General features: G+C 43.8%; 1 protein-coding gene across 7 annotated transcripts in view; it reads right to left on the bottom strand.

Annotated features, from left to right (window-relative positions):
• Positions 1-22,162, bottom strand: part of SLC12A8 (solute carrier family 12 member 8) — a 73,423-nt gene extending 51,261 nt beyond the window's left edge. Inside the window, exons 1-6 of one of the 7 annotated variants that reach the window (XM_079993509.1) lie at positions 20,566-22,160; positions 18,962-20,530; positions 12,967-13,200; positions 11,248-11,394; positions 6,125-6,316; positions 2,434-2,665 (exon numbers count right to left, since the gene is read on the bottom strand). In XM_079993509.1, coding sequence (XP_079849635.1) covers positions 2,434-2,665; positions 6,125-6,316; positions 11,248-11,394; positions 12,967-13,086 — 691 coding nt within the window. In that variant the 5' untranslated portion in view covers positions 13,087-13,200; positions 18,962-20,530; positions 20,566-22,160. Of the gene's footprint in view, positions 1-2,433; positions 2,666-6,124; positions 6,317-8,478; positions 8,711-11,247; positions 11,395-12,966; positions 13,201-18,178; positions 18,247-18,396; positions 18,477-18,506 lie in introns of those variants that run through there. The other 6 variants (XR_013843103.1, XM_079993508.1, XM_079993510.1 and 3 more) reach the window with 6 other exon arrangements.
• Positions 22,163-22,637: the final 475 nt, after the last annotated feature.

Below are 22,637 nucleotides of genomic sequence, written 5' to 3' on the forward strand. Positions count from 1 at the left end.
AGCACAATCTTTTTAATGCCCAGTTTATTCAGAGCTCAGATACCACACAGAGGACATCTGCAGTAATGCAAGACATTCCAAGTAAAGTTTATAAAGGTAAAAGGTAAAGGTACCCCTGCCCATACGGGCCAGTCTTGACAGACTCTGGGGTTGTGCGCCCATCTCACTTAAGAGGCCAGGGGCCAGCGCTGTCCGGAGACACTTCCGGGTCACGTGGCCAGCGTGACAGAGCCGCACACGGGAACACCGTTTACCTTCCCGCTGGTAAGCGGTCCCTATTTATCTACTTGCACCCGGAGGTGCTTTCGAACTGCTAGGTTGGCAGGCGCTGGGACCGAGCAGCGGGAGCGCACCCCGCCGCAGGGATTCGAACCGCCGACCTTTCGATCGGCAAGTCCTAGGCGCTGAGGCTTTAACCCACAGCGCCACCTGCGTCCCTATAGTAAAGTTTATATGAGTAATTAAAAGGAGGGAGGGACTACAGAGAGCTACATTTCTGAAAAAGTAGAACAAGTGAGATATTTTATTATTTTGTGTGCCATGCATAATGTGCTAATTCTTCCATCTCTTACCTCAGCAGCACATGCTGACATTTTGACCGAGAAATGGGTCTCTTTCCTATCAGAAACCCTAACCCTAATCTGAGATGTGTGAGAAATGACGATTTATTTAGTAACGAAAGGCCAGGTGCTGTGAACATGTTCAGATACTATTTTGACTTGTGATGATTAATCAGAGAGGAGGGGAACTATGTATTTTGCTCCTTTGAGGATATAAAAGTTTATTTATTTATGATTGCATTTATATTTCACCTAAGTCCAACTGTGTACAATAAGGCTTACCGAAAATATGTGCAGAATCAGAGCTTCAGCAATCACCAACCCCAGCAGCCTTTCACCAAACTGTCAGGTAATTGCAAAACTCACACCTGTTCTTATAATTTGGACTCATTAAACACGACTGCAAAAATGTTAGGAACTTTGCAAAGTGAATCGTTTTCCTGTGCTGGTCTCCAACCTTTAACTTCAATGCAGATTTTACAAATAAAAGCTACACCAAAGAAAGAAAGAAAGAAAGAAAGAAAGAAAGAAAGAAAGAAAGCAGCGGGATAACAAAAAATGAATCTAAAGTGACACCTTCTGTTTAGTTGTGCAACTACATATAATTTTATGTACTTAAATTTAACAGCGTGATCAAGAACAAATCACACTAAAAAATTTTATTTGTGCCATCGTTCACAGCATGCATCTCTTTAAAAGATGTAACGGTGATTAAGTATTATTCTACTTCGCTTTACGTAGCGAAATTCATGGTAAAATAAAAACAAACTTCAACTGCACAAATGGGAAGGTTCTCCCATTCTTAATAGGATACTATAAGCAACATGATGAGCAATACTAGCTACATTAGCTATCTTGGGTAGTTTTATGGGATTGGTCAGGCAATAGATATATGCAAGTCAAAATGCATTTGAAGTAGCAAAGAGGTGAAGATCTTTAAACATAAGGGGTTTTTAGGTAAAAATACGAAACTCATGGACACAGCAACTAATAAACATAGAATTCCATGGAACTCCCTCAAACAGCTGTAAAGGGGCCTAGCAACTGGGGGGGAAAGTCCATTGCTTGAGGTCTCCTCATGGTGGTGGAAGTTCTAAGCCATTAAGGAAAATGGTCCCTCAGGGATGCAGCTGTATGACAGCATGTGAGGGACTTCTTGATACTGTTGCTCCCATTTTCTGACCCCCAGCCTGCCTCTTGTGCATCCAGCTGCAACTTCAGAGAAATTAAGAAGACATACAAAAGTGCACCGTTTTCCAAACAAATTTTGGAAACATTTGATCACGGTTCATCCTCTGTTCATGATTTTACTGGTTGTACTGTTCTTTTAGTGAGCCATTATTTATGTATCATATTTTAACTGATTTTTATTATGATGGAGCACACCCTAGAACCTTTGATCAAGGGTGGGTAATAAATACAGTTGTACCTCAGGTTAAGAACTTAATTCGTTCTGGAGGTCCATTGATAACCTGAAACTGTTCTTAACCTGAAGCACCACTTTAGCTAATGGGGCTCCTGCTGCCGCTGCACCACCGCTGCACAATTTCTGTTCTCATCCTGAAGCAAAGTTCTTAACCCGAGGTAATATTTCGGCTCCCGAACACCGAAAACCCGGAAGTAAGAGTTTTCCGGCTTCCAAAAAATGTTCAAAAACCAGAAGTGTTCCGGTTTTCAAATGTTTTTCAGAAGCCAAACGTCTGATACGGCTGTTGGCTATTGTTTCCGGGGCGCCTGCACCAATCGGAAGCTGCACCTTGGTTTTCGAACGTTTCGGAAGTCAAAAGGACTTCCGGAACAGATTACATTCAAGAACCAAGGTACCACTGCATGTCCAATAGGTAAGTAGATAAATAAACAATACCAAATTTACCTGGATCCAGGTGTGTGAAAGATCCAATGACAAAATCCAGTGTGGAAACAGCCAGTAGGAAGAGAAGCAGCAGCTGGAGACGGATTATCCATTTCACACCGGCAAGGTTAATTCCAAGCAAACCCAGCAGCACAGCAAGTGAGATGCCCCTTATGGCCCAAATGTTACTGAAGCCCAGGAGTTCAGAGATACTTTCAGAGAATCCAGTAATGTACATAGCACCTGCAACACACTGAAAAATACTTCCAGTTACGAAACTGCTAAATAGTATGTTACAAGCCATATAAACTGGAGGATGCAGAAGATTTTATTTATTTTTCTTGGCCTGCAAGTGGACCCTTGTGGCAGCTTAAAATGTCAGAAAAACAAACAAACAATAAAATGGGTATAAAACAAACTCTGTAAATAAATTATAATAAAATATATAGCTTACAGTTATTAAAAAAACAATGTGGTATTTAGCAGCATAATGGCCGATAGAAAATGGCCCGGTCCAGTTAAGGCAGCCACCTGACTCAACCTTCTAATATCTGCTGTAATAAAAACATTTCCACTAATTTCCAGGAAGCAAGAACAGAACAAGCCTAGTAAAACCACATTGGGGAAGAAGTTGCAAAGAAAGGGTAAAGGTAAAGGTAAAGGTACCCCTGCCCGTACGGGCCAGTCTTGACAGACTCTGGGGTTGTGCGCCCATCTCACTTAAGAGGCCAGGGGCCAGCGCTGTCCGGAGACACTTCTGGGTCACGTGGCCAGCGTGACATCGCTGCTCTGGCGAGCCAGAGCCGCACACGGAAACGCCGTTTACCTTCCCGCTGGTAAGCGGTCCCTATTTATCTACTTGCACCCGGAGGTGCTTTCGAACTGCTAGGTTGGCAGGCGCTGGGACCGAGCAGCGGGAGCGCACCCCGCCGCAGGGATTCGAACCGCCGACCTTTCGATCGGCAAGTCCTAGGCGCTGAGGCTTTAACCCACAGCGCCACCTGCGTCCCGCAAAGAAAGGGAGTTAATGCTAAAAGAAGATTATCTTCAACAGGGGTTTGGAACCTTTTTGGGTCCACAGGCCAGATCCTCCCATTCCGAATTTGACAGGTGGGTGGGGCAGTGGCCTCTCAGCAAATAGGAGGCGCTGCTGGTCTCCTTCCAACCCTAGCGATGAACTGGTGGGACTGCCCTCTGGGGTCTCCTGGGCTCTACACCAGTCTTCAACCGTAGGGTAATATTGATTTGTTTCCCTGCCCTTGTTTCCACTCCCTGCTTCTTCCCTTGCCGATGGGGCAGGCACATTTTGTGGTCCGCCTCAGGCACAACCATTTATTGGGCCGGCCCTGAAATACTGTGTAAATATATCGTTACATAATTTTGTTACTGGATGGCATTGGATTTAGTTGTATCTGAGTGGAGTTTCCTTTTGCTGTTCTGCTCTTTTTGAGAGAGGCAATAAAGTTCCTCTCAAGCTTCCTGACTGGCGTGTCCTCTATACCAGGCATACTACCAGACTTTTAGAAGACATCTGAAGGCAGCCCTGTTTAGGGAAGCTTTGAATGTTTGACAGACTATTGTACTTTAATATTCTGTTGGAAGCCGCCCAGGCAGATGGGCGGGGTATAAATAATAAATTATTATTATTATTATTATTATTATTATTATTATTATTGGCAAACTCGGCTCTCTAGATGTTTTGGGACTAAAACTCCCATCATCCCTGACCACTGGTCCTGTTAGCTATGGATGATGGGAGTTGTAGTCCCAAAACATCTGGTGGGCCAAGTTTGCCTATGCCTGCTCTTTACCAACCATGATAAGTACCTATTTATTACATTGGCCCATTTTTTTTTATAGTTATCACTCAGTGACCTCATTCAAATATCACCCTAAGCCAGCCTTCTCCCAACATGCCCCCTCCAGATGTTTTGGACTACAGCTCTCTGATCATTGGGCTCTGCTGGCTGGGAATGATTGGAGACGTAGTCCAAAACAATCTAGAGGGCACCAAGAGGGGGGAGGTTGCCCTAAACTAAAGATTGCATGATATGAATGAGTCAGAACAAGTCACAGTGAGCACTAAGCTTGCCTCCTCCTCCGCTCCCTAATCTCTATCCTCCTCTGGTACAGCTACAGGGAGGAGTTTGGTTTTTCCTTAACCACAGCTTGTCCATCATCCATACCAACAAAGTGCGGTTAAAGTTATCTATGGTTTGTTTGACCTGTCATCCAATTTGAATAGCTATACTTGGACCTCCTAAAAGCTAGAAATAATAACTGCTGTCATGTAGTGAATGAGTTCAGTAAATGAGGCCAGGATGGAACTTTTCTGTCAAAAGACTCAAGCTACAGACAAATTGCCATCACCTTAGGAATCTCTACTTCAAAATGATGTCTACATTGATGGAATATAGTTCATAGGCACTATGTTCCTCGAGCTGGTTCCTTGCCCAGAGGCTTTTGCTGAACTAAAATTAACAAATCACAAGTGCCAAACTGGATAATTCCAAAGATCTTAAAAGCTTGTAGCAAGCTGGTCAAGTACTTCTTAAACAGAAACTGTAAGAGTGTGAATAAGTGGGAAAGGCAACCTAAAACACAATCACAAGTATAAATGAAGGAATGATATAATAGGTAAAAGGTAAAGGTACCCCTGACCATTAGGTCCAGTCGTGACCGACTCTGGGGTTGCAGTGCTCATCTCGCTCTGTGGGCCGAGGGAGCTGGCGTTTGTCCGCAGACAGCTTCCAGGTCATGTGGCCAGCATGACTAAGCTGCTTCTGGAGAACCAGAGCAGCGCACGGAAACGCCGTTTACCTTCCCGCCGAAGCGGTACCTATTTATCTACTTGCACTTTGACATACTTTCAAACTGCTAGGTTGGCAGGAGCTGGGAGCAAGCAACGGGAGCTGACCCTGTCGCAGGGATTCGAACCGCCGACCTTCTGATCAGCAAGTCCTAGGCTCTGTGGTTTAACCCACAGCGTATGTAATTATTAAACATTATTGTGGAGGCCTCACTAAAGAATTAAAATAAGAATGATTTTTATAATCATATAATCATGACACAAAATCATTTCTTTATATAGCTGCTCAAGGCAGTTTGATTGGAGTCACAAAGTGGTTTTGATTTATTTATTTTATACTGATTTTCAGCTGTCTTGGGTATCAATGTCATACTTGGGTAATTCCAAAGCGCTCCTGGCCTAAATTTGGTTCTAAACTCTTAAAATACCTCACAAGCAAGTAACAAATGTGGCACACTCATCCGCTGTGCGGCAGTAATAAGAAATAAATGTTAAGCCACCTAAATTCCTCCGCAGCAGCCCCCAAATCTTGAGAGCCACATTTCCCTTTGAGGTGTTTGTTTAGCTCTCCAGCACAGCAAATGGCACCCAGGACTTGGACTTATGTTAAAAAGCATTCCCGGTGCAGAACTTTGATCTAGCATTAGCCACGTTTCTGTTCCAATACAGGCAATTATAAATCTATTCATAACATAGGAGATACATAACAGAGTTTTCATAATTTTTGCAATTGCACAATTTCTACTGAATATTTAAAAAATCTTCTTCAGTAGCATAATATAAACTATAGGGTTTGTATATCATTGCCTCAAGTAAAGAAAAGGAAAGGTGACTGGAGACACACACACACACACACACACACACACACGAAATAATTTATTTAACAAGAAGTTGCATTCCTACCTGACCAAAAATATAGAGGAGGCCAATGGTCCCCCCAACTTGACCTCCAAGGACAGTAGAAATCATTGAGTAGACTCCTCCACTTCCAATGCTGCAGCGTTCACAAACCCCGATGCCAGACAAGACTGTTACTAAGGCCACCAGGATGACAATGGACACCAAAAACATGCCCATTAATATACCAGTGTTTCCCTGAAATGGGAGGAAAAAGAAAATGTTGAAACTTAAAAGAAGAAAGGGATTCATAGATTTAGTAGCCAAGTATAGGGAATTTGGTACCCTCTGGATGTTGTTGTATAAAAATGGGCATATATATATATATATATATATGTGTGTCTGTGTGTGAATGATTTGAGGGTCTACATTTCAAAAACATTTCAAGGCTCACACTTACCTTTGTTTTGCTTGCTACAAAAGAATGCAATGCATTTGTACTTCATCTAAGCCAAAGTGTCTTGCTTACCGCTGTCAAAACGTTAGGAAGTTTACATGAAAGCAGTAGGAAGAAGGTATGTGATTTCTTAGAACTTAACACTTGAACTCAACTCTACTGCAAATCATTCCAATGTCTAAAAAAAGCAACGTAGGAGGACTGGTATGCTGTACATGATTTTCTAAGAAATACAAGGCTCTGAGATGGGCTAACAGTGCTCATATCTTTCACAAAAATGTGTGTATAAAATAACAACTGCATTAAGGGGATTTCTAATGCATCTCTTTACAAAAAGCAGAAGTCAGGCCTTATATTCTTCTGTCTTCACCACTTTTAGCATATGAACCCAGTCAGAAGGCCTTCAAATGTTATCAGCATGCAGATGCTAAAAAAAAAAGTGACCTCTTAAGCCTTTCTTCTGAGCTTTAGAGATCCCCATTGTGAACAAACTCTAGCATTTTGCTTCCTTCATGCCATCTTCAAAGCACTCTGTGTGCTGCTCTTATCCCACAGGCATTGTGTTCCTTCCTGCTATGACTTCTCAAGGAAGGGCAGTGGCTTTTAGGTTCTCTTGCTTACTAATTATTGCTTTGTGCAGAACATGTTAGGTTATGCTTGTGCCATCTGCGTTTCCAAATAGCACCCACTGTCCTGGCTAGTTTGAAGATATTTAGTATACACAAAACTGATAGTGCTTTTGTTTTGTTTATTTTGCTTAACAATTGATGCAAAGCTAGAACAATGCTTTCCTTTTAGAAAAAAATATAGCTGTGTAGGGAGGCTTGTATGCTAGCAGATGTCTGCATGCTGAGTCCTGGCTCCAGTTCCCCTTGGTCTGATGCAACTGCCATCAAAACCAGCAGGATTCCAAACTGAAACTGCACTTCATGAAGGCTACAACATTCTGGATACATATCAAGCTAGTTAGAGGAGCGGGTGGGGAGAGATAGGAAATAAGATTCTGAGGAAACAGCAGCATCCAATTTCTAGTTTTGATGAGAAATGAATGAATGGACCCTCAGATCAGATAATCACTACTAGTAAGTTTGTGGTAGTGCAAGGAGAACAGAAGGTGCAAAAGGTAGCAGGAGGCTTTTACAGGTCCATGGGTAATGCCGGTGGACAAACAAAAAACTCCCTCAAGGCAAATCTAAAAAAAGTGGTATAAACACCGACAACTGGGAAACACTGGCCTGTGAGCGTTCCAATTGGAGGATAAAGGTAAAAGTAAAGTACCCATGACAGTTAAGTCTAGTCGCAGACAACTCTGGGGTTGCGGCGCTCATCTCGCTTTACAGGCTGAGGGAGCTGGCGTTTGTCCGCAGACAGTTTTTCCGGGTCATGTGGCCAGCATGAAAATAAATCTTTCTTTTTTTTTACTGCTGCCCTGGTACCTGTTTAATAATATCACTCAGTGATTATATTCTGTCTCCTCCAGCCCATAGGCAGATGCCAATGAAACCCACTGTAACCAGTTTGTTCCCCATCAACAGCTCAAGGATCACCTAGCCATTTGTTCCCTGTAGGCTTTTATTATTTAATTATTATTTGATTTATTACCTGCCCTTCACACCAGCAGGTCCCAGGGTGGGTTACAATATGCATTCAAGGTCCTCTTGCTGTGCAATTTGTAAATATATGTTTCTTTTTAAATTTGTAAATATTTGTAAATATTTGTCTCTTTTTTAAAAAACCACAATTATCCATTTTAACAATTTAATTTTGAATTCTAATCCAATCCACTTTCCAAATCCAATCTTCACAATGCGTACACACATTCACACTCAGTAGAAATTTTACACCACCGAGGAGCTTTAGCAAAGGAGAAAGATTTTAAGCAGTTAAATAATAATTTTAAGCAGTTCCACTCTTCTAAGTTTAAAGTTCAGTTCATGCATAACTGTTCATAATACAGTCGTACCTTGGAAGTTGAAGGGAATCCGTTCTGGAAGTCCGTTCGACTTCCGAAACATTCGGAAACCAAAGCGAGGCTTCTGATTGGCTGCAGGAAGCTCCTGCAGCCAATCAGAAGCCACGGAAGCCCCTTCGGACGTTCAGCTTCCAAAAGAACGTTTGAAAACCGGAACACTCACTTCCAGTTTTCAATCGTTCAGGAGCCGAAATGTTCGACTCCCAAGGCGTTCGGGAGCTGAGCTAAAACTGTATAACTGTTATCAACATATTTTAAAAACTCAATAAATTTGGTATAAGGACAATGAAAGAGGGTGTTTGTTCCAGCTGGGCAGAAGGAGTGCTGCTTACAACCATCACTTCAAACTACACTATGTTCTTTCAGTAGAGCTTGGAGGAACATGAGGGAGGACGTGTAACTATGGCAACATGTGTTACCTGAACATTTATATTTGATCAGCTTCCCTGTAAATAGCCCAAGCTACTATTTTATTTTATTTTGACATAAAGGGAGAGAAATTAACAAAGCCATAGGAACCCAAGTATATTTTAAGCAAGTAATTTTGTGGGCTTTAAAGAGCTGATAAAATAAAATTTAAATCTGGTCTATGCCAACAGGGATTGCAAGCTGTAGTCCTAAGGAGCTTACTTGGAACCAAGTCCTGCTGCAATCAGTTGAACTAAGATGAGCTCCAAGTGATTTCAGCAGAACTTACTTCAAAGTAACCAACAATCTGGAGCAGGCTGTAAGAGGACCAGAATGACTGCTGCACCAGCAAAAAGCCAGACCCAGTGGTATGGAGGGGGTAGTAAAGGTAAAGGTAAAGGTACCCCTGCCCGTACGGGCCAGTCTTGACAGACTCTGGGGTTGTGCGCCCATCTCACTTAAGAGGCCAGGGGCCAGCGCTGTCCGGAGACACTTCCGGGTCACGTGGCCAGCGTGACATCGCTGCTCTGGCCAGAGCCAGAGCCAGAGCCGCACATGGAAACGCCGTTTACCTTCCCGCTGGTAAGCGGTCCCTATTTATCTACTTGCACCCGGAGGTGCTTTCGAACTGCTAGGTTGACAGGCGCTGGGACCGAGCAGCGGGAGCGCACCCCGCCGCAGGGATTCGAACCGCCGACCTTTCGATCGGCAAGCCCTAGGCACTGAGGCTTTAACCCACAGCGCCACCTGCGTCCCTCTATGGAGGGGGTACCTCAAATCAAAACAGGATGTTGCACAAGCAGTGCCTGTTTCTACCATAATACAGCACAGGGCAAAGTGATTGGGGATGCACCAACCTAAATACATTCTGGCCACCTAAGCACCCAGCTGTGCCAAGGTAGAACCACATGCTAAATATGTGGTAACAATAACAGGATTGTCAACCTAGCAGAATAGCTTTTGCGCCATGTGGAAGGCATAGTATGCTGCTGCTGCTGCTGCAGTCAGTATAAGCCACTTTCTGCTCCATCACAGCTTCCCACATTTCATCAGGAGGTGGAAGGATCAAAAGGTCATCCAGCCAAATCATCTTGTTACCACTTGTGACTAAAAAGGATCAATCCCTGCAACAACTGCAGCAAGAATACTCATCGCAAAGTATTGGAAGACACAAGATTTGCCCACCTTGGAAGAATGGCAGATGCAAGTGATTGACTATATGGAACTGGCAGAAATGACCGGCAGAATCCGGGACCTGGGAGAAGAGTCGGTGGAAGAGGACTGGAAGAAGTTTAAAGAATATCTCCGAAAACACTGTAAAATGTTTGAATGTTAAAAAGATGTTGGATATAAAGAGAATAGGGCATCAGTGACAGGGGAAAATGAAAAATGTAAAAATGTTTTGAAGAAAAAAGGGGTAAGACTAGAGTACTATTATGTTGAGACTAAACAAATGATATAAAGGATTAAGTTATTAAGAACATGTGATAAATGGCTTTAAAAGGAAAGGAAATTAAATGCATAATAGGCTGAAATGTATAATAATTGAATAAGAATGGAAAGAGGGTAGGGAATTGCTGAACCTGATTGTGTAAAGAGGAAGACAGAAAAGGGAGATGTGAGGAGGTCAGGAAAGAGGGTTATAAAGATAGCAAGTAAGAAATAATTTTTTCTTTATTTTTTGTTCTTTTTCTTTTGATAATCTCTATTTTTTGTATTTCTGGATTGTGTTATTTTTGATTGTCTTTTTGTCTTGTTTTGTTCTTTCTAACTATGATATTTGTTTTATTATGCAAAATCTTAATAAATATTATTTTAAAAAATAAAATAAAAAGGATCAATCCCTACAACAGTGTGGTCCAAACAGAGGCCGAGAGCACCAAATACTATGCAAATTTCTCCACATGGTCAGAGAATGTAATCAGGTAGGCCTGCAGGGCAAAATGTTGACTTGACACCAAAGCACACTGGTTTAAAATTATTTGCTCTCATTATAGTCTGAACTGGGCTGGATTGGGCTGTTTGCCAGTGCCCGGGTTAGATCTCCCACTTGCTTGCATGTGTGTGTGTGTGTGTGTGTGTGTGTGTGTGTTTTGTGTGTCAGCAAGCTGCTTAAAAAACAGACACACCATAGCTGGAGGTTGGATATGTGATGAAGACTATGCAGATGAATATGCATTCAGCAGCTTATTACAGAAGAGATGGTGGAAAGACCTAAAGATGCATAAGCCAAAAGAATGGTGGCCAGCACACAGGCTTTCAGTACTAATTTAAATGCAATGCCTAAAATCATAACAGATTCCAAGACAAATCAACAGCTGTATGGCCTGTCATTTAGTTCCCCATACTTACCACCAGCCACCCTGTCCTCAGAAAGAGAACTACTCCAAAGATATTGATCATACAAGAGGTAAAGACTCCGTCCCAAGTGCCAAAGAGCACTGGTTCCCAAACAAAAAGATGTATCTTCCACCAAGGTCTGTTGTGTGTCGGAGAACTCTGAATGAAAATAGGATTTAAAGGTTACGTTTGCTCTTTCATCTTGCTGGGCACCAGCAAAGAGGCACGAAGGGTCAGTACTATAATGCCTGCAAAATGCATGCTTTAAGGATGATAGAACTTGCCCCGTTCTTGCCCCCAGGGCACTTAATTGTACGGAAATGAGAATCCTAAATAAGTTACACTACTGTGGCATCTGGTTGGCCACTGTGACAACAGGTATCTAGAAGAGATGGGCCTTTGGTTTGATTCAGAAGAGCTCTTCATCTTATGAAGGGTAATCATGTTGCCTGAATCCCACCCTACTACAAACAAAACCCAGATCCCCTGTTGATTATAGCCTACAAAGACCTACTTATCAGCAACTAGATTCAGTGCCAATGTTTAAGAATGGAACCAGTAGGTAAGGGCAAAAGGTTCTGACACTTATCCCCCGCCCCTGCCATCAAAAAGGAAATCAAAAACAAAAGAACTGCTTGCCAGCAAGTCCTGTTTTCACAAATACCTCTCTCTTTTTGCCTCAGTAGTAACCTTTTTAAATAATAATTTTTGTTGGTTTATTTTCTGAAACTATTTCAATTTATGCAAAACAAATTGCAAAACATGAAACAGGGTTAAGGATTGTTATAAATAAATAATATACAGAAACAACTGGAAGAATTGATCAAATAAATTGACATTTTCTAATTACCGTATTTTTCGCTCCTTAAGACGCACTTCCCCCCCTTAAAATCTAAGGGGAAATGTCTGTGCATCTTATGAAGCGAATGTGTGGTCCCCGGGGGGGAACCCGGGCTTCCCCCGCCAGCCCCGCAAGCTCCGGGAGAAGCGGCAAAGCTGCACGCAGAAATGCCGCTTCCCCCCGACCTGTTTTGGGGGCTGGGGTCGGGGGAAGCTCGGGCTCCCCCCTCCCCCAAGCTCCGGGACCCGACCTGTTTTTGGGGCTGGGGGCTGGGGGAAGCCCGAGCATCCCTCACCCCCAGCCCCAAAAACAGGTATTTTGGGGGGGGGGGGTTGGAATTCTTCCCCCCCCCAAAAAAAAGTAGGTGCGCCTTATGGTCAGGTGCGCCTTATGGAGCGAAAAATACAGTAACAATCATCTTCCTTGCAGGTTCCACATTACCCTTGACTCCCACCCAAACCAAAAGTTATTACTGTAAGGACAATCAAGAATATGCAGCAGGTGGGAGATAATCATGTAAACTAGCTCCTGTATACTCAATAAAGCCATGCCAAAGGACCACAAACTTCTCCTGCGTACTTCGTCCCCTGACAATTCTCACTTTTTATGTGAGTTTCTCTAATAGGGCAATGTGCCACAGCTTTTGATACCAATATTCAAGGTCGTTAATTTGGAGATTATTCCAATGCTTTGTAGCAATTGTGGCTCTTGCTACAAAGTGATTAATTATCAATGATCTACGGAGACTTTCAAACAAATAAATCACAATTTATATACACACTGTAAACTGAACACAAATCTGGACTATTCTCAGAGCATTACTCCCACCACCTTGCAATGTTTCAGAATTCAGAACTCAGCTGTAGGGAACCAGGGCTTTTGCAACATACCTGTTGTGCTTCTTCGTGAAAAAGTTCTTGCACATGTCCATCATTCCTCATGCTGGTGTTGCCCCTGGGCAAGAACAGTCTGCCATTCACATTAAAGCTGTAGCTGTAGGGTGATGCCATAATGATAATGGAAACCACGGGGCAGGGAACAGAGCTCAGTGTCAGCTATTATGCTCAGGTGAGTTCCTGCACAGCTGAGGCATGCACAGCAGAGGCTTCATTGCTGTACTTCACCTAGTTCAGAGAAAAGACAGAACAACTCACCATCACTTTCAGATGCAGGCACAACAGTTTTATCACAGATTCATGGAACAGAAAAGTTGGAAGGGATCCCAAGGGTCTTCTAGTCCAAACCCCTGCAATGCAGGAATCTCAACTACTTCATACATGGCAGGTGGCCATCCTACCTCTGCTTAAAAGTCTCCAAGGAAGGAGAGCCCACCACCTCTCGCGGGAGTCTGTTTCACTGTCAAACAGTTCTTCCTGCTGCTTAGTCGGAATCTCCTTTCTTGTAACTTGAATCCACTGGTTTGGTTCCTAGCCTCCAGAGCAGGAGAAAACAAGCTTCCTCCATCTTCTGTGTGACATCCCTTTAGATATTTGAAGATGGCTATCTCAGTCTCCTCTTATCCAGACTAAACATATGCAACTCTCTCAACTGTTCCTCTTAAGGCTTGGTTTCCAGAGCCTTGATCGTCTTGGTCTCCTACCTCTGCACACATTCCAAGCTTGTCAACATCCTTCTTAAACTGTGGTGCCTAGAACTGGACAGAGAACGCTAGGTGGGGTCTGACCAAGGCACAATACACAGGGTAGGTGGGGGCCAGAGACTGGAATAATAACATCAGACTGCAGCAAAAACATGCATATCATAGCAAGGATGACAAGGCAAACGCTAAACCTGGTTTTGCTTTTCCCAGGTGTGCTGTTTGATTTCCCTAACTCCTTGAAATGCCAGCACTTTGACATCAGAAGCACCTAGAACTGAAAAGGAAAGGTTTGCTGGGCAGGCAACTCTTGTCTCATCCCTCCCCATGCTGGTTGGCGGGAGAAAGGGGAGAAATATAGTGCTCACAATGTCTATGAGAGGATGTAGGGGCAAGATGGGTCTTCGAGAATCCACATTGTGGTATACAAAAGCAGGATTATCTTCCTGACCTTCCCACTACAGACTCCCAATTCATCTGTGCCTTGATGTTCAGAATCTAGCTGCCACCACTGTCCAAGCTCAGTAAGAAGCCACCCCTCCCCTATCCTGCTTTCCAGCTGCCTTCCTCATCCTTGCTCTCCTGGTAGACTATTGTGAAACAAGCCCAACCCTTCTTTGCTTTACCTTCCCAGGCACCTGTGATGGTAAAGCACAGGCAAATCCTTACACTACCACTCACTTCCTTTACCCTATGCAAGTCGCCAGTTAAGCAGGCAATGAAGCAGTTAAGGTTGACTGATTCCCTGATGTTCATTCCCCTCCAGTGGAAGGAAGGAATCCTTGCCAGCTCTACCACTGGTTGCTGTTTTTCAGTGCAATTGAGGCTTCATGCAGCGGAAAAAGCAGCAGGGGGAATGAACTCTCAGCAACAAAGATAGAGCTTTTATGCAAATAGTCTTTGTCATAAAAGCCAGCAAGGAACATTAACATGGCAGGCAAGTAAAAAATGGTTTCTTAATAAGCTATTCCTGCCCGCCCCCAACAATTTCAAGAAGATTTGAAACAGAAATTTTATTTTGTGAGAGCTTTGGCATTATGTCCACATTTCGTTCAGCACCCAGTGCTTAAAGGAAGTAAAATGAAAAGAAAACCTGTATTGCTGCTCATGCTTTTTTTAGTGCCTAAGTATAAAAAAGGGACACGGGTGGCGCCATGGGTTAAACCACAGAGCCTAGGGCTTGCCGATCAGAAGGCTGGTGGTTTGAATCCCCGCGACGGGGTGAGCTCCCATTGCTCGGTCCCTGCTCCTGCCAATCTAGCAGTTCAAAAGCACGTCAAAGTGCAAGTAGATAAATAGGTACCACTCCGGCGGGAAGGTAAACGGCGTTCCCGTGCACTGCTCTGGTTCACCAGAAGCGGCTTAGTCATGCTGGCCATATGACCCAGAAGCTGTACGCCGGCTCCCTCGGCCAATAAAGCAAGATGAGCGTCACAACCCCAGAGTCGGTCACGACTGGAACTAATGGTCAGGGGTCCCTTTACCTTTACCTTTATAAAAAATGATTAAAAATGTGGTTTATAAGGAACCAGTTGGTGTTAAAGAAGAGGGTATCAACATGGTAAAGAAAAGACAAAAACATTTAGTTTGAGGGGCAGGTTCAAATGTTAAAAGACACCAAAGACTGTATCTCCCTGAAGAATGTGAAAAATGACACCAGACAAACCATAAGACCCCTTAATAAAGAGATCAAAAACCCATTTTCCATATTCAACTAGATTTAACCAAACAGTAAGGTATAGCATTTGGATGTCACATTAAACTACAGTTCAGCTGTTATCATTGTTGTCATATTTATAGCCCACCTTATCCTCCAAGAAGCTCAAGGTTGAATACACGGCTCTCCCCCTCCCCATTTTATCCTCGCCTGTCAGATAGGTTAGGCTGACAGACTGTGACTTGCCCAAGCAAAGTCACCTAGTTTGCTTCATGGCTGACTGTGGAATTGAACCCAGGTTTCCAAAGGCTCTAGGGACGCGGGTGGTGCTGTAGTCTAAACCACTGAGCCTCTTGGGCTTGCCAATCAGAAGGTCGGCAGTTCGAATCCCCGCGACAGGGTGAGCTCCCGTTGCTCGGTCCCAGCTCCTGTCCGGGAATCAGCATGTTTTTACGTGTTTTATTTAAAATGCATGTCTGTGTTATTTGTGGGGCCTGCCTGGTCTTTTTACATGAGTAGAATATGTGCTTTTATTTAAAATGCATCTCTGGGTTATTTGTGGGGGAAAGGAATTTGTTCTTTTTCTTTCTTTCTTCCAAAATATAGTCTGGCCCTCCACAAGGTCTGAGAGACAGTGGACTGGCCCCCTGCTGAAAACGTTTGCTGACCCCTGTCCTAAAACATGGATTATTGTTTCAAAATGCTGCACTAACTCATTCTTCTCTTCAACCACTAACCAGAGCATCCACTAACCAGAGCATAACTGAACTCAATGGGACTTACCATATTTCTGAGTATACATGTATAGTATACATGTATAACAGTTGAGCTGTTAATTCCATACAGCTAAAATGATTGTGCCCAAATTATATCCATAGCAGATTCTGTGGCTTTTAGCATGCAAATATAGACTGAGTCTAAATCATATCTCTCCAAGACTAGTTGAGCCTTTTCTGTTCATTTAGCAGCACCAAAATTTCTGCTTTTGCATCTTAGGACATTTTGTCAATAAACACAAAGCTAAGGAAGCTCTCTAAGCTGAAATCACTGCTTTCAACAGATGGCTGGTTTATAAAAACAAAAAGGTTAATATATTTCTCGCCGTATGTACATGTGGTCTCACTGACTTCCAATGGGGCTCCCTTTCCTATTAGAGAGGTTCCTATTGGCTGTGCTATGTAAAGTGATCCAAGATCTCACATGACTTCATTTAAATAAAAGCCTTAACCAACATCTCACCTCATATCTTTAAAACATCTTATTTTTAGTACTCAAGGGGGAAATAATTTTTTAAAAAGTGAAAATGCATTACAGCAAATAAAACCTAATGCAGAACCTGTAAGTACACAAACATTCGTTTTACTGAGGTACCGTAACTTCCCAGGCAGCCTCCATTTTCGAGTAAAGCCAGGGTAATAGGAGTAGAGATTACACCATTAAGGAAAGTCTCCTGTAGTATTATCTTATAGTGGCTTTTCATTAATACTAAGCACTACAAGAGAATGTTGTAAACTGAGTTGCTGCATTGTAAGTCTTGAATATTTTATAAATAAAGTCTGGGTATCTCTCTTGAATAATATCACCAATCAATGAATAGGACTTGATCCATTGATCCAGAGCACCTGCTCACACAAAGGAAAAGTCCATGATCTCCAATGAGTCTCTCATCATCTCCATCTGTAGCCCTTTGAACCACATCCCACATCATCTCTAAAGTTCTCCAAACCTTCGGAACTGGCTTTATTTTTGGGGTGGGTAAAGCAGAGGGTTACAGAGAACTGTATTTGTATGTTGCTGTACACAGGGACGGTGAAACCAGGCTTTATTTCATCCGGGTCAAAGACCCAGTTTGGCACCCCTCTATGCACATTTGCACACAGGCTGGGAGCCTCAATGGTGCTACTCTGGGGGCTTCACCCAGAGCAAAAAACCTGGCTAGCCCCCTGTATCTCTGGCTGTTCACACCAGAGAGGGGACAGGGATGTGTCTTCACCCAATGCAGATTACAGTACAGTGGTACCTCGGGTTACATACGCTTCTGGTTACAGACGCTTCAGGTTAGACTCTGCTAACTCAGAAATATTACCTCAGGTTAAGAACTTTGCTTCAGGATGAGAACAGAAATCGTGCAGCAGCGGCACAGCAGGAAGCCCCATTAGCTAAAGTGGTGCTTCAGGTTAAGAACAGACCTCCAGAACGAATTAAGTTCTTAACCCAAGGTAACACTGTACTTGTTTAGTTTCCTGGTGCAACCTGGCAACCTCGACCACGAACTCCTATCCCATAAAGCTGTCATCTGCGCATGTGCAAGGTCTGTCCCAAATGTGAGCACATCAAAACTACTATGCGAATTTGGCCTACGTTTAAAAAAAAAAGGAAGGGAGCTTGTCTGAGGGAAAGTGCATAAAACAGCATTTCTACAGGATACCTATGGACTAGGACTAACCTCATGAGCACACCAGCAGTGGGAACACATTGGAGCTGGACTAAAGCATAAAGCGCACACGGCCTCTGCCTTTGCTGCCTTGTTTCACGCATTTTTCACTCAAATTTTTCATTTCCCCGCTTTTCCCGCGGGGCTCCTGCGTCAGTAATGGCCGAAATCCAGTATCCACACCCCCACCCGAAAAAAATATTCCTGAATCTTTATGCTAAGCAAAGCGCTGCACGTTGAAATGGTCTCCTTATCTGGTAACGTTCCAAAGCTCTGGAGCCCTACCTAAGAGGTGAGGGGCGCCAGCCGCACCTCGTTTCACATGCCATCACCTTGACGCGTGTGATATTTTCTTATAACGCCCCCCCCCATTAATGAAATCCTCTTTATCCAATACAACTTTTAAATGCATACTTTAAACATAGCATTATGCCAATAAATATATAATTCCAAAATAGGAAAGGGCATAACGAGACTTTGGTTTTGAGCTCGGAAGAAGGCTCCCCTAACTGCTGCGGGTGTTTGAGCGCGACAGGCGCCGCGATGGGGAAGGGCGGGAAACGCTGGGGTCTCTTCCACGCGCCTTTTGACTCCCGAGAGCAGCGCTTGGGGCGCGTGCGGGCGGGGCTCACTTGGGCGGGTTTCCCTCCCAAGCTGACGAGGCCTGCCTCGCGCCCGGGCCTGCCCACACTTCCACGTTCACGGCGCCCCGCCGTAGGAGTTTCCCGGATCCGGGAGGCACCTGTTGCGACCGCCGCCTCAGCTGCCTGCTTGCTTTCTCACGGCATCCGGGCGGGGCCGCTTGCAGCCTGCTCGTGAACTGGAGAAAACCTGCTGCTTCGTGCCCCTTGCGAGCGCCGCCCCGCCGTCGGTGAAAAACAGTATTATAGCGGCTGCCGGGCTCTTTCAGGGCGACTAGCCTCCTCAGTTTGCAAGCCCCGGATCCTTTGGACTGCTGGAATTCAGCCTGAATTCGCGCAGCTTCGAGAGCACAAAGTCCCAGGCATCTCTAAGAATGTCCCCTGTCAGAAACCCGGGAGAGCAGCTGCCAGTCAGTGTAGACATTAGCGAGCTTCCTGAGGATCTCCCCACTGCCTCCTGAGGGTGCGCTCTTGCACGCGCGCTCTCTTACACAGACACCTTGCAGCAAAGCGTTGCTTGAATTTATCCAGCCTGGGGGATCCGCTGGATACTTACCTTGTTTCTTCTCGGCCTCCAAGAGCGAAGGATGCAGCTCCCCCCTCGGCCCCCGCCGCCTTCCAGTCAGACCCTTTGCGATCAAGTCTTGCTGGACAGCTGGGACGGACAGTCACCCAGGTGCCACGTGGGCCGGACTGGGGGTGGCTGGGTGCAGGACAGGAAGGGATATTCCCACGTCAGGATGTTTGCTTTTCTTTTGGCCCTCCCACCTTTCGGGCTTTACAAAAAGGGTTTTAACTGAGTCGTTTGTTCTTGAGAATACGAGGGCGATAGCACACCCTCTCACCGGTGACATTGTAGATCAGGATTTCTGGTGCGCCTGGATGTGTGCGCATCTTGCTGGTTGCATCAGTTTTATTTGTGGGTGAAAAGGCTGCCCTCTAACTTTGGAATGAGGTTTTAGATATTTCGATAATCCTTTATATATAGGTCTGTGAGGACAGAAAGCAACACAGTCAGGTGTGTGTGGTATAAATAATAAAATTGTTGTTGTTACCAGTTCTACTACAGTACTACTACTTTTAAAAGAGGACAAAAAAACCTTACTCCAGAAACAGGCTTTCAGTGGGATTTTTGGAGCTCTCAAATCACACACACACAAATATAATACTGTACCAAATACACAAGGCACTTTGTGTTCCTATGTTTTTTCCACATTTATAGAAAAATAATATTGGAGCACAATTAATTACCCAGCTGGTTTTTAAACCACATACATCCTCTTAGCATTTACAATTCTTCTGTGGAAAAGAGAGGAAAAACTACTAAAATTAGCTCTGACCCCTGAAGCTTCCTCTTCATAAGAGGCCTGTCACAGTCGTTTATATTTAGTAGTTTTCTTCTCCTGTCTTAGCATAGCTTAATTTTTTTTTAAGTAGGAAGGGAAATCAAGCTACGCAAGTGTCATATGTTGAATGAGCAAGAGTGCATGACAACAGAGCCAGATGAACTGGTTTATCAAGGCTAAACCAAAGAAAATACACAAAATCAACAGGATTCTGGCAAGCAGTACTTTTAAAAAAATGCTTCCTTTCATAATACATTGCATGTCTTTTGGTGCACAAATACCAGAAATATGAGTTGAATGCCTCCCAATAGGGTTAGCTGCTTCCTAATAGAACCATATTTTTGTCCAAGGTCTAACAAATATTTTGTATTGCTGATGGTGGACTCAAGAGAGCATTTTCCATATTATAGTGCAAGGAGTTGTGGAAGAGAGAACATTTTATAGGTCTTTCTATGGTACATTCTCATCTGGTAACTTCCTGAGCTCTATACATCTGAAGTCCCATTGAGTTCATGCAAGCGGGTATATGCTTGGAGCCAAAGAGACCCAAGCTGCAGGAGGTCTCCAAGTGAAGTTTCGCCATAGACAGTGTTTTTAACTCATAATGCACATGAAGTGCTTTGACTGTATATAAAAAGTATTTTTACATTTACATTTGTTCATTTTTTCTTTCTAGAAAGATTCATGAGTCTAGGTTGTAAAACCCAATTTGGGCAGTGTAGCTTGGATGTGTGGTGGTTTACTAATGGGTTACCATCATTCTGAAAACCAGCACTTCACTGAATAATAATTCTGGTGAACCTAACGAGTAGACAGCAAATGTAATTTGTGGCTAGGCAATGCCGCAGCTGAACTATATAACAACATGCAATATTTTTAGGCCTCAAGTTGCCACAGCAACAGCCAAGCGGACTTGCCAAATCAGTGGGAACTTTCACAATAAGGTAACTGTTCCACAGGATCGTAGTCTTTGGCTGGTGAAAATGTAAGGCATGCAAAGACCGTCCATTTTATTCCTGTGCTGTAAAAAACATCAAAATTCAACATAAATTGTCAAGATGGAGGGAAAAATCTGAACTATGATCTTCAGCAGGGAAAGAACAATTTTAGTGTGTCATTAAAAGAAGAGCTATAGCTCAAAGTGAAAATGTAGCCCACTGAGACACTTAAATGTTCCTTTAAGGCAGGCTTCCTCAAAGGCTCTCCAGATATTATGGCCTAAAACTACCATGATCCCTAGCTAGCAGGACCAGCGGTCAGGCATGATGGGAATTGTAGTCTCAAAACATCTGGAGGGCCAAGTTTGAGGAATCCTGCTTTAAGGCTTTTTTCAAGGAGTTTTCAAAGCGGACTTTAATCCTAGTGGAATCTGTAATGGATTTGAATTGGTTTTATGTATGTTGGAGGGTTTAAGTTGTGTGTGTGTGTATTGGTTTTCAATTGTATTTATATTTGCAGATGTTTTAGCTGTTTTTAGTTTTATGTATGTTTCTACCACTTTGGGATGCCTCATGAGTAGTTATTCTTAACTGAATTATTTTTTATTATTCTATGAAAACTTCCATGTTTCTGATTAACCTTTAATAACACGCAACATTTATATGAATCTGATGTGTGTCAGATGTAGAATATTGCCTCTGTCACTACTGCTCATTTGCTAGCCCCTCTTAGCCAAATTCCCACCACTGGTAAAGGCTGCTGGGCCTTTTCTTTGCTCTTGTCACTGGTCACACGCTTTGAGAGGGCAGATGAACAGGCAGTGACAGCAAGGAAAAGGAGCAGGAAACAGCAGGAAGCCAAGCCCAGCATGAGAAAGTACAGCCTGCACTAAAAGCGAATGGGCTTGAAGGAACACAGCCTAGTAACCTGGGCAAAAAGCAGGTAGCTCCTGTGCACATCGTGAAGGCCCTGCACCTGATGCACCCTGGAGGCAGACCCTTCCAGTGGGAGCAATCCAGAAGCCTGTGATTTATGGAGGCAAGTCAGAGGGGAATTTATCTGGTTCAGACCGACTTTATGTCCACTATATGCAATGGGTGCGATGGAGAGGACGACTTACTGCCAGCCTGCAGCCAGTGTGGATCAGCCCAGCTGGTTGAGCAGAATGTACCCTTTGATGAAGACTTTTATCATGGCCCTTAAATCAGCAGAGTAGGCCAAGGGCCATGTCAGAGTGGGCTAGGAACTAGTGTAAAGGTAAAGGGACCCCTGACTGTTAGGTCCAGTCGCGGACGACTCTGGGGTTGCGGCGCTCATCTCGCTTTATTGGCTGAGGGAGCCGGCGTACAGCTTCCGGGTCATGTGGCCAGCATGCCTAAGCCGCTTCTGGCGAACCAGAGCAGTGCACGGAAACGCCATTTACCTTCCCACCGGAGCGGTACCTATTTATCTACTTGCACTTTGACGTGCTTTCGAACTGCTAGGTTGGCAGGAGCTGGGACCGAGCAACGGGAGCTCACTCCGTCAGTGTAGAAGCAAAAAGAAAAAGAAAAGAAAAGAAAAGGATCCTCTGCAGATGTATCATGCAAGATGCCAATGAAGCAAAACAGAAGGCCCTGGCAGGGAATCACTTAACTGAAAGGCTAGTTTTGAGTAGAAATTTCATGTGATCTTACTGGGAATGTTCCTAGTTGTCTTTTGTTAGCTGTAGGAAACATTTCATCCCAGGACACAGGGAATCACAGCTCATCGAGGGAATGGCGTGGGGTGAACACAAGCTTTGGCTGTGGTATGTAACATTCTAATCACACACTTCACATCTGAGTAGATGAACTGACAGTGGTAAAAGATTTAGTGGGGAATTTGCTTTTTGCACTGCCAATGAGATTGTTGTTATGCTTGAAGAAGAGAACAGGGTAAATATTCAAACACAAATGGATTAATTTA

The sequence above is a fragment of the Podarcis cretensis genome (assembly GCF_951804945.1).
Source record: "Podarcis cretensis genome assembly, chromosome: 1".
Lineage (NCBI taxonomy): Eukaryota > Metazoa > Chordata > Lepidosauria > Squamata > Lacertidae > Podarcis > Podarcis cretensis.